The sequence below is a fragment of the Canis aureus genome, chromosome 6, assembly GCF_053574225.1.
Source record: "Canis aureus isolate CA01 chromosome 6, VMU_Caureus_v.1.0, whole genome shotgun sequence".
NCBI classification, from domain to species: domain Eukaryota; kingdom Metazoa; phylum Chordata; class Mammalia; order Carnivora; family Canidae; genus Canis; species Canis aureus.
In genome coordinates, this window is record NC_135616.1 from 50,462,154 (window position 1) to 50,474,767 (window position 12,614).

Consider the following 12,614-nt stretch of genomic DNA (forward strand, 5'->3'; position numbering starts at 1 on the left):
TGGCCACAAAGATTTTTCCTCTGCAGATGATTTGGAACATTTCAAAGATTTAAGCAATCAAATGAAAAAGTGTATTACAGAGACATACGTACATGTCACCTTGTATGGTGACACATGTCAAGTGAAGTAGCCTCAGACCAAGAATGTGATATGGATGGGCTTACTACTCTTCTCTGCAACCACATTAAAAAAAAAATATTTTCAGGGGTGTCTGGGTGACTCAGTCGGTTAAGCATCTCCCTTCCAGCCAGGTCATGATCTTGGGGTCCTGGAGTCGAGCCTCCCCCATCTCCACACACACACTGGGCTTCCTGCTCAGTGAGGAGTCTGCTTCTTCCTCTCCTTCTGTTCCTCACCACCCCCCCACCCCTGCTCATGCTCGCTCCCTCTTTCTCTCTCAAATAAATAAATAAATAAATAAATAAATAATCTTAAAAAATTTTTTTTTGATTAGCAAGGCAATATAGTTATTGTTCAAAATTCAGGGAAAAAAGTATAGACTAAGAATTACCCATAAGCCTAGGATGGAGAAATACTTTTAATATTTGGGTCCATGCTTTCCCACTTATTTCTTTGCCTTTCTCTCTCTCTCTAAAACAACAACAAAAATAAGCAGGCTGGATGTAACATGATAAGAAGGAGAGGGGATTATGTCATACTAGAGAAGATGTGGCCTATCAAGTGTCACCTGTCAATTCCAGCCAAAGGCTGCCCTACTTTAGGACTGTGGGCTTAGAGTCACCAGGTACTCCAGTTTTTTGTGTTTGTTTGTTTCTTTGTTTTAAATATTTTTATTTATTTATCCATGAGAGACACAGATTGAGAGAGAGAGAGAGGTAGAGACACAGACTGAGGGAGAAGCAGGCTCCCCGCAAGGAGCCCAATGCAGGACTCAATCCCAGATCCCAGGATCATGCTCTGGGCCAGAGGCAGATGCTCAACCACGAACCACCCAGGCGTCCCAACATTACAGTTTTTAAAAGAAGAGTCAGAGATTCAGAATTTTTATGTCAAATATCCCAATGTTTAAATGCACCATTTCTGACTCAACCAAAGTCTTCTTTGTGAAGTATATATAGTTTTCATTTTCTCCTAGTTTTTTAATGTTATAAACCCAAGATTAATACCTTCATAGATAAGTTTTTTCTTTGCCATCAGATTTTTCCTTAGGATAATTCCCAGGAAGAGAATTAACTGATGTGCATATTTTAAAGATATTTTGCCAGAATGCTCCCAGAAAGTTTATGGGAGTCTTTCGGAGTATGAATGTGTCTTCTTTCATGTCTTTGCTAATTTGATAATCAATGAAACAGTATCTTATTGTATTTACTTCAGTATTATAGAAACGGAGTTGAACATTGAGTTTTCCTGACCAATCTGTTCCATGTCTATTTCATTCATCAGTTATTTAAGAAATGAAACCTACTGTGAACAAGACATTGTTCTGTGTCCTGTGGGAGAGCTTACAGTGGGCTCTTCACGTGTGCTCCCACGTTCCCCCAGCATCCTCTACCTAGCCTTCCCAGCCCTGGGCCCCCTCCCCCACATACTTTTCTAACTCGGTAAATCACAAAGTCCTTGAGTGCAGAGACAATATTTTTCTCATCTTTATTGTAACCCAGGAGTACCTACTCTATTTTTAACCTGTACTCTGTCTTTGGGATGGGTGAGTTTTATCACTTTACTACTCATTAAATAAAGATGTGTTTCTTTTCAGCACCTGCTAGTTTATCTATCTGGATTTTCATAATATCACTTTGGCCAAAAGTGTGGCACACCTTTATTAGTAATCAATATTTAAAAAAGATAATGACAGCCAGTTCACTTGTCATATGCAATGTGCCTGGCATTTGGAAGGAAAAAAAAAAGAATGTTTGAATAAATCATGTGTAATATGGTAAAAAACAAACAAACCTATTTAAAAAAAAAGATTACTTATTTATTTATTTGAACAGAGAGAGTACACACTAGCAGGAGGATCAGCAGGCAGAGGGAGAGGTCCTGCTTCCAGGACCCTGAGATCATGACTCCAGCCAAAGTCAGACGCTTAATCAACTGAGCCACCCAGGTGCCTCCCCTATTTTTTCTGACCAACATGGAGTTAAGCATGTCTCAAATCCCACATAGGTCATTCTTTCAACTCAAGGAAAGACATTTACTCTATCAAATTACATGAAATTACATAATAATTACATGAAACGAAATAATACATAATAATTACATGAAATGAAATAATGTTTTTTATAAAACCAAGCAATTCCTGAGTGTGAGTCAGTAGAATGCTTTATGTATCAGAAATAATAAACACATGCTCTATGGCAAAGAGTACATATCTCTAAGCGGTGCTGACAATGACCTATAAGTGGTGTGAACAAGTTGCAGGAAGAGACACATGGGTGTTGTGTGAGTATGGTAGCTCAAGGCTCCTACCTGGGCAGATGGAAGGCTCTCTGCAGTTGGAAAAAGGACCTCCCTCCTAATGAGGTTCTCAAGATTAAAGAAGCTACTATAGGGATGTCTGGGTGGCTCAGCAGTTGAGTGTTTGCCTTTGGGTCAGGTCATGATGCTGGGGTCCTGGGATTCGAGTCCTTCATCAGTCTCCCTTCAAGGAGCCTGCTTCTCCCTCTACCTCTCTCTGTGTGTCTCTCATGAACAAATAAATAAAATCTTAAAAAAAAAATAAAAGAGCTATAGACTTTAAGGTGCCTTGAAGTCCCAGGATGCCTTGTTTTGAAATATTTTAACATCTCTGAAATAGGGACACTCCTAAATTTTCAGCATCTGGATTCTGCTTACAAACTTAAGGAACCTGTAAGCAGTTTCTTTTCTTTTCTTTTTTTAAAGATTTTATTTATTTGAGAGAAAGAGAGAGAGGAGAGAGAAGGAGCAGGCGGAGGGGCAGAGGGAGAGGGAGAAGCAGACTCCTTGCTCAGGACTCAGAGACTCCGGGATCATGACCTAAACCAAAGGCAGATGCTTAACCAACTGAGCCACCCAGGTGCCCCCTGTGAGCAGATTCTTCCCTAGATCATGAGAAAGTAGTTTGGTCAACATCTTGATTTTAAAGATTTCTAAGACCCCTAAGCAGAGAACCCAGATAAGCCTGTCCAGACTTCTGATCTGCCAAACTGTGAGATAAAAGGTTTGTGTTATGTAAGCTGTTAGTTGTGCTAAGTGGGGACCCAGCAATAGAAAACTAATACACCTGTGCTTAGTCTTTTTTTTTTTTTAAGATTTTATTTATTCATTCATGAGAGACACACAGAGAGATTGGCAGAGACACAGGCAGAGGGAGAAGCAGGCTCCATGCAGGGAGCCCAATGTGGGACTTGATCCCGGGTCTCCAGGAATCCACCCTGGGCTGAAGGTGGCGCTAAACCACTGAGCCACCTGGGCTGCCCCGTACTTAGTTTTTAAGTGAACAAGGCAAACAAGCGTCAAGTCAATACAGGAGATCCAGCCGTTTGCTCCCTTGGAGGGCTTGCCCCATCTCGGCTGTAAGCCTAGAGCCAATAGCAGGTGTAATTTGTTCCTGCCTTGTACTCCTGCTGCTGTACCTGGTGGTTACTACATATCAGCTGAATATTTTATTGATGTATGGATTTTTGCACTCAGCACAATTTTGTTCAGGGAGTGGAAGATATGCATTCTGTAATGCTTATACTGAAGTGTTTGAAGATGCATTTTACAAGTTTCTTTTAAGAAGTTAACTTAAAAGACACATTCAGGGGGTGCCTGGGTAGTTCAGTTAGTTTAGCATCTGCCTTTGGTTTGGGTCGTGATCCTGGGGTCCTGGGATCAAGCCCTGCATTGGGTTCCCTGCTCAGTGGGGAGTCTGCTTCTCATCTCTCCCTCTGCCTGCTGCTCTGCCTTCTTGTGTACTTTCTCTCTCTGTCAAATAAATAAACAAAATCTTAAAAAAAAAAAAAAAAAGGAGAGAGACACATTTAAGGTCAGCTGAACAATTTAAATTTCCTCGTGCAAAGACTTAACCTATCAAGATGTTCACAGGAACAAGAATAAAATGCTACAAAAAATTTCTGTCCCAGAACAGTTTGGCATATCGTCTAACAAGATCTATGAGATTTATCTATAAGAGAAAATACTATGCTTCTTTTTAACTCATGGTATAGAAAACAATCTACTGGCATGAAATTATTCACAATATATTTTATTTGGTAGCATGTTTAAAAAATAGAAATGTGTGCCTGTGTGCATACAGAAAAAAAACTCAAGCAGTGGTGTCTCTGTAGGTAAAAAGAGGTTATCTCTGAGAAGTAAGGTTGTGGGCAATTTGTATTTTCTTCTAATCTGGGGAGAAGGAGTTATCTTAAGAATTTGTACTATAAACATATAAATTCTGGAATCCAAGAAAATTATCGGAAGGAGGCAGACAGAAATCCACTTAAGGAGTGGTCTGTCCTGGGCTTACCTTGAGTAGCTCGACTCCACTATCCTGAGCATTTTCAGATTGATCTTCAATCTGCTTTTGAAGGTAGAGAACTTGTCCCTCCATGTACCTACTGATGCCCTCATAGTATAGAGCGGTCGGTGTTCTTCTTGACACTAAGTTTTTAGCTCTATTGGAAAATATGTGAAAGTTGTCCCATTCCTGGAGCCTGGCATACCTGTGCCATCACAGAAGAAGAACACAAATCAGAGCTGCCCTTGGAATGAGCTGAGGTTCAGAAATGGGTCTCTCTGCAAGTAGAGTGCCTGGTACCCAGGCCCAGAAACCTGCCGCCCACTCCCTGGTTTGGGAAGGATGCGATATGGAGCAGGACAAGAATAGAATTTTTTGATGGTTTGAGACAAGCAGAATCCTGGGGAATGCTCAGGTAATATTAGCAACCACTTGTTTAACTCTTTGGAAACTAAATAAAGTGAAGGATCTTAGACATTTGGAGCTATACATTCTAGAGCTTGAAGAAATTGCTCCACTTCCAAAGGGAGATGGCCTAGGCCAGTGCTACTCAAAGTGTGGGCTACAGATGAGGATCACCAGCGTCACCTGGATGTCCCTTAGAAATGCAGACTTGTTGGTCCAAGACAAGTCTGAGGAATCAGACACTCTGGAGATGGGGCCAGGAATCTGTGTCAACAAGTGTTAACAAGGGATGTCTGGGTGGCTCAGTAGTTGAGTGTCTGCCTTCAGCTCCGGATCCCAGGATCCAGGATCCAGTTCCACATTGGGCTCCCCACAGCAGCCTGCTTCTCCCTCTGCCTATGTTTCTATCTCTCTCTGTCTCTCATGAATAAATAAAACCTTAAAAAAAAAAAAAAAAAAGGAGGGAGAACGGCTTATTGGTGACTGGGGAAGGAGGTAGGCAGGTGGAGCCCGGTACCTGGCCTCTCTAGCCTGAGGGGCAGTGAGGCCCATAGGGTGGGAGCTTCTGGTAGCTCTTCTCTCCACCATGTGGTGGAAAGAGGTCTTTCTTGAAGGGGGAGAACTGCAGTTTTCCAGAACTTCCTGCTGCCAAGTGGGCAAGGTTAATACTGGGTTTCAAAAGTAGGAAGCCCACCTACTTGCACACATAAGCCACACCCTCCCACATCAGTTCCAGCAACAATGTTTTTCAACATAATTCCATCTTGATTGGGGCGGTGGGTGGGCAAGTGGTGCTGTTTATGAGTCTCCCTCAAACACCAAGACACACCTCCAAAGCAAATACTCTTACTCCTCTCTGTGTTACTGTGCCATGGTTTGGATGTAGTAAATGCTTGTAGCGCTGAGTGCACCTGAGGTGGTCTTGCTGGAGGGGGATGAACTAGGTGACCCCCCAGGTGCCTTTCAGATATAGCTGTCTCAAGTATAAATTATAAATTCTTTTCTTTCTATCTTTTCTTTCTTTCTTTTTTTTTTTTTTTAATATCATAAGACTCTTATTCAGGATTCAACATTTTCTAATTTGGGAGTTTAGTGATATGCAAACACATTGTTACCAGATAGCAACACTGGAGTAAAGTCCCAGGAGGATTCCACTTTGGAATTTGAGGATTCTGTTGTCTTCATTTTGGTATATGAATTCCAAACATTCTTCAAATGTCTTATAAACAAAGCCTAAAACAGAAATAGGAGAGCCTGGGTGGTGGGTTGGGGTGGTCCTGTTCTGGCCTAGTAGCTCCCAGGCAGGTTTCCCACTGTGGGGAGAGGCCAGAGTCTCTGTTGACTTTATGAATTGTCCAGTGGATGGCAACCACTTTGTGAGCACACTGCCCTGTGTTCACAGAGTTCCAGCTTTTGTGGAAGTGTATGCACACAGGGCACGACTCCATAGGATTGACCAGACAGGAGTGAAGTTTAAACCAGGCCTCCCTGAGGGACCCTGGACTTCCCCATCTCCCCACTGGTGATTCCCTTGTTGGCAGCAGTATCTGTATTCCTTTTCAAGACCACATGGTGGGGAATGAATGCCCAGCTTGGCCCCACTGGTTTACTATGGACACTAAGGGCCGCCTACTTGGTGTAACCAGGAGTTATAGGGACAGAACTTGTTCTCTGAATCTCCAACAGCTACCAGGGCCTGGACTCATTAGCCATTTAACCCTTCATCCTAAAACATCAAGTTTTTAAATGTATTCTGCTAACAAGTACTCTAGTAAAAGAAACATAGTAAAACATTGTTGTCACTACCACTTGTGTGTAAATAGATCTAGATGCTAACCTGGCAGCTTCTTGTGAACTAAATTCTCTTCCTTGTTGGTCCTTCACCATCCTTGCACCTTCCAGATGGCTCCTCAGCTCTTACACCAGGCTCTCCCCCTCCCTGTCTTATATGTCTTTCCAGACCGAGCCCTAGTGGTCTCAAGACCCCAGCCCCCACAGCACCACACCGACACACATACCACATACCCAATTTCTTGTAAATTCCAAAGCCACATTTACCAGAATAAAGCATGATGTCCAGGCAGACAAAATAGAAAAATGCTTTGCTAAAGATGTGCTCTTCCGTTATAGAAAGGTCCCACAGCCAGCCCAGCACCTGGACCAGTTGCTTGTTTCTGTGGCAAAGGAAGGTGGTAAGATTAGGAAGTGCTGGGGAGGAGAGGAAGGAGGTTAGTAATGATCTCCTCTTCATGCTACCCAGAGTTCCAGATCAAATATGGTCCTGATACAGATTTCAAAGCCACTCCCAAATCTCAAATTGGCTCTTGGCTCAAACTGTTGTCACAGACCTGTGTCTATCACAGGGCAGCCAGATTTGGGCCAAGCTGGCAGGAGCTTTGCTCCTGGCTGCTCTTCTCTGGACATTTGACTCCCCTGTGAGACTCTTCCTGTTTCCTCCCCCTGCCGGTGGAGCACCCCATTCCCCACAGCAGGATGATGGGCTGACTCTCCTCCAGTCACTGACCAGAGTAGACAAACTAGGGATGATGTATGTAAGAGACTGCTGTGCAGGGGTGCCTGGCTAGCTCCATCAATGGAGCGTACAACTCTCCATCTCGGGGTTGTAAGTTTGAGCCCACATTGGATGTAGAGACTACTTTAAAAAAATAATAAAATCTTAAAAGAAAAAGAAGGCTATGCAAATAGTGGTATCCCAAAGACTATGATTATCAGTCACATCATGCCATAGATCCCACTCCCTTGTCACCCCATGGTCAGGGTAAAGTGTGCCCAGAATGCTCAATTATTATGGCTTCCTCCCTCTAATTTTGGAAAATACTTTCAGCTAAATACCTGTTTTTCAAGAAGAGAGATTTACTAAGCCAGCAGAGGACCCTATAGCGTCTGTTGGGATTCTGGAGCAGTGTCCACATCTTCTGGGCTCGAGATCCTGGGAAGAAAACAATTCCAGTGTATTTCAAGGTGTCACTTGTATCTGCATGTCCCTTCTTGCCCAGACAAACTTACCTAAGTCAATGGCCAAGTCCAAGTGACCCATTAAAAGCTTGGTGTAGCCCAGTTTATCAGCCACATATGACACGATTTCAATGCCTGAGTCTTTCAGGGGGAGACTGGAGATCTGTTCCATGGCCATGATTTCATATTTGAACCACATACCCTGGTAGCCGGCCAGTTGGTGGTACAGTGAATAGTCCAGGTAGGCCTTAATGATCTGAAATGGCAGCAGTGGAAAAGAGAAGTGGCAAAACTGAGAAGGAACCCAAAGCAGGAAGCTTGGGGACATCGCCCAATGTTGGCCAGTCCATTGAGGATGGAGCTGGTCCTTAGGCCAAGGCATGGGCTTAGGTACAGAAATTTTTTTTTTAAAGATTTTATTTATTTATTCATGAGGGAGAGAGAGAGAGAGACAGAGAGAGGCAGAGACACAGGCAGAGAGAGAAGCAGGCTCCATGCAGGGAGCCCAGATGTGGGACTGGATGTTGGACTCGATCCTGGGTCTCCAGGATCAGGCCCTGGGCTGAAGGCGGTGCTAAACCGCTGAGCCACCCGGGCTGCCCTTAGGTACAGAAATTAAACTGGGTTTCTGCCACCTGTTAATTGGATTATCCAGGACAAGCTCGATGGTTCCTCTTATCCACAGAGTCCTTAAGCAAAATATAAGAGTTTTAATTTTTGTGAAAAATAAGAGCAGTGGCTTATATATGTGAATATATGATTGCGTAGCAAAAAGCCTGGAAGGACTCACTCCATGGTGCATATCTGGGGAGGAATCTGAGGGACAAGAGGGACTTTACTTTTTACTTTATACATTTATGTGATGTTTAATTTTTATAACAAGTGTGTATACTTCTATTTAACAAAAAAGAAGGGTGGGTTTGGTTTGTTTACTTTTAAAAAGAGGAAAGAGTAGTTGTAAACTGAATTGAGAGACTTCTGAGAAGTCGGTTATTTACTCTATAAGCAACTCTTTTAAATGATAAAGTTGCCCCAGAATATAAATGCTTAGGGACAGGTGAAGAGAAAGCTAAAAAAAAAAAAAAGTGTTCCTAATGATAGAAGGAAGCCCCATTAGTGGGGAGGCATGGGGAGGCATTTAGGAGAAAACTTTTTTTTTCTGTAGAATTCTTCAAATCACACAAAATAAGCAGTCCACAAAGTCTGTGTCACAGACAGGTCTGGGGGCATTTGTTAAACCACAAAGTCAATCTGAGGAAGTTCCTGTATTCTTGTTCTGGGCTGTGTTTCAGATGCTGCTACCACAAAGGAAGGGCAGCTGGAAATTGTAGACCAGGAGAGGACCGGCGGGCAAATGAAATGTCCAAAGCTGTGACTGAGCCCAGGACTTCTTGGATCTGGACCAAGAACACAGAGTCCAATGGCTTTACTTTATGGGGAAAATACACAGCTTGGAGGTTATGTGGTTTGCCAGTGGTCACACCACAGATAGGTGAAGTTCCGGAAACTACTCTCTCGGGGCTCATTCTGGGTCTTTCTGTTATCCAACAATGAGTGTCTCATCTGCTTCTGAGCACCCAGGGGAGCACTGGCCAGGCTGCTCTGCCCTCAGTCATGGCCACATTGTTAACAAGCCTCTTTTGATTCACTTTCCAATTTTGGCTTTCCCATTATGGTCTCCTGTCCCCTAGTGCCACCATGTTTTTAAGAGACACCTCGCAAATATGAAGGGGAAGTAAAACATTTTATTCACTAAATATTTCTTGAGAATGTGCCAGACACTCTTATTGATGCTCAGGATATGACAAAGGTGACAGACAAGGTCCCCACTCTCATAGAGTTTACAGGCCAGTAGTGGACACAGGCTATACACTAACAAAGGAGCAAACAAGAAAATGTCAGATGGTACTAAGAGCTACTAAAATAGTGACAGGTTGAAGAGTCAATGGGTTAGGTGGTCAGGAAGGGCCTATGCAGGAGATGACCTTCTGCTAAGCACAGGGAGCCACAAGAGGAGGATGGGCAGAGGGCTATATTTGATGGGCTTTATGCATATTTATGTCTTCTCAGCTTTTGAAAGGTACTAATATGCTGGGGACACACTCCTGGCTAGGAATTTAAGCTCCTCCAACATTTGCAGAGTGGCTTGACCATTTCCCTTAATTCTTGATAATTAATCACTTCAAGAGAAAGTTACTGCTCCAGAAGGAACCTAGACTTGATGCATTTTTTTTAAAAGATTTTATTTATTTATTCATAGAGACACAGAGAGAGAGAAGGGCAGAGGAACAGGTAGAGGGAGAAGCAGGCTCCATGCAGGGAGCCCGATGTGGGACTTGATCCAGGGTCCCCAGGATCACACCCCAGGCTGCAGGCGGCGCTAAACCGCTGCGCCACCAGGGCTGCCCTGACTTGATGCATTTTTATAAAAGAACCAGATCATTCATTAGATGAACTGGATTTAGCTTAATAATTTCTTGATCTTGTCTCTTGGAGTTTCCTGCATCTAGCCAAAGATTTCTCAGTTTATGACCTCACAGGGCAAGGGAAGGCCACCCTGAGATGGGCCATTTTGAGATGAACATAATTTTTAGTCAAAAGCAATCAAAATCCAGCATTCAAGAAAAGTTTTTTTTTTTGTTTAAACACATTTATTTGTTTTATTTTTTAAACTGAAATATAATTAACATACAGTGCTATATTAGTTTCAAAGAGCTCTTTACCTGTCGCTCAACTGCCTGCTTTACCAGGAAGAGAGCTACTAACAGAGATTCCTCTTTACCTCAGAAATTTATCTGCATAACTGAGCAACACCTTTGTTTTCCAAACATCTCACCTTCCTGCTAACCGGCTTCCTCCCCTTGGCACCTCTCTCCCCAACCCCTTCCCTAATGTGTATAAGCGTATAAGCCTCGTGTTGCCTTCTTTGAAATTTCACGTCTATGCGGACTCCCCATACATATGCTATTAAATTTTATTTTCTCCTGTTAATCTATCTCATGTCAACTTGATTCTTAGTGCAGTCAAGGAGGACTCTGAAGGGCAGAGGGCAAATTATTTTTCCCCAACAATTTAGACCAGTAGTTCTGCCACTGTGGTCCTGAGACCTCCCTAGAGCATTTCAGGGAGTGCATCAAGAGGGCAAAGCTAGCTTCAGGATATCAAGGCACTATTTGTGTCAGGAAAAATGGTGCCAGACCAAAACAAAACAAAACAAAACAAAACAAAACAAAACAAAACAAAACAAACAAAACTCGGTTGATGTCCTGTCTAGCTCACTCATTAAGGTTACCTCTGTTACCTTGTCTTTAGGCTATTTTACAGCTCTGTACGAGGCAGAAAACTGCTAATAATGTAAATTATAAATTAGCATAGAAATATAAGTGTTTAGGGGAATGCATGAGATTATTGCCTCATGACTAGACTAGTTTTACATCCAGTCATAAGTTAAATTCTCCTTGGAACCAGTTGTAACATACTAGTTCTCAGTAACTAATGTGTTTAACAGGATCTTTGATATGTATTCTTTTTGTATGTCTATGAGTCACAATTTTATCTTTTTTAAAAAAGACCTATCCTTTAACATTTTCCTTTTTTACCCTCATTCTCTACTGGCCTACAATGCAGTGTTCCAGGGGCAACATCTGATGTTGCAACAGAGTGAAAGTGGAAGCAGATTGAGAATCCAGCTATCTTCTATGAAGTCAGACATTAAGATATTTGCAGAAATTAAATACATGCCACTCTTCTCACTAAATTTTTTGTTTGGGGACATTGGTCTTTTTTCCCCCCAATTAAAATGTTGATTATGTTAATATGTAAGAGATTTATTTTTCTTTTTTCTTTTTTAAATTTTTTTGAGGTTTATTTTTCTTTAAAAATATTTTTTAAATTTCTCAGTTTTTGTTTCTTATAATTTCAGTAGATACAACCCATAGAAATAAAAAAGCCTTGAGGTCCTCAGTAATTATTAAGAGTCCAAAGTGATACTGGGACCAAAAGTGTTTGAGAACTGCTGGCCACGGCAAAACAGTCCAGCCAGGAAGGGCTTTTTACACTCTTGTGATTTTGAATCCCCATTGGCTCCCAGTAGGAGTCTCCCTCTAAATGAGATACAGAAATTTAAAAAGCAGCTACAAGAACACCCTACCTGAAAATCATCTTGAGTTTCCAGTGCTGTATTCACTTGCATCATAGCTGCCAGGTGGCCATAATACTTGTAGTGGAAAAAATAATTTAAGCTATAGATTTGCCACAGCAAGGAGAAGCAGGCTGTTTGCCTGTAGAGCTGTGCCAGCCTCCTCTTCCTATTAGATAAAATACGCACATGGAACAAAGAAAGAAGGTATTGTCACCAGCATGTTTGAGAGAAATGCAAGTAGAGTCCTCATTACTGGCTGGGTGGTCAAAGCAGATGTGAGTGTGAGTCCTGCCTCCTTTACAAGATGGTAAAGTACAGGTACGTTAATTTTTCTGAAGCACATTTTCTCCACCACATGATGGAGACCATAAGACCAACTTTGTGAGGATTCATTAAGATAATTTATGCAAATCACTTGTCCCCAGTCAGGCCACTGCCATTTAAATGAAGTTATTTAAAAAGCACATTTATATAATTCATCACATTTGATTCTGATAACAAGCCTGGAAGAAAGGAAGAAATAATGAACCCCATTTTATGTAAGCAGGTGAGACTCAGGTTAAGTGACTAACCCAAAGTCACACAGCTAGAATGTGGTGGTGCCAAGGCTCAAGCTCTACTTACAGCCTGGCCATTCCAGTGTGTCATGTCCTCCACTGAGCATAGCTA

General features: G+C 42.2%; 1 protein-coding gene across 4 annotated transcripts in view; it reads right to left on the bottom strand.

Moving 5' to 3' along the window:
* ADCY10 (adenylate cyclase 10) overlaps positions 1-12,614 on the bottom strand; it is an 84,671-nt gene that overhangs the window by 1,323 nt on the left and 70,734 nt on the right. For all 4 annotated transcript variants that reach the window (XM_077901533.1, XM_077901535.1, XM_077901532.1 and 1 more), the window contains 6 exons: positions 11,955-12,111; positions 7,856-8,060; positions 7,682-7,778; positions 6,887-7,002; positions 5,944-6,061; positions 4,433-4,628 (listed from right to left, as the gene is read on the bottom strand). In XM_077901533.1, the coding sequence (XP_077757659.1) occupies positions 4,433-4,628; positions 5,944-6,061; positions 6,887-7,002; positions 7,682-7,778; positions 7,856-8,060; positions 11,955-12,111 (889 nt within the window). The remainder of the gene's footprint in view (positions 1-4,432; positions 4,629-5,943; positions 6,062-6,886; positions 7,003-7,681; positions 7,779-7,855; positions 8,061-11,954; positions 12,112-12,614) is intronic.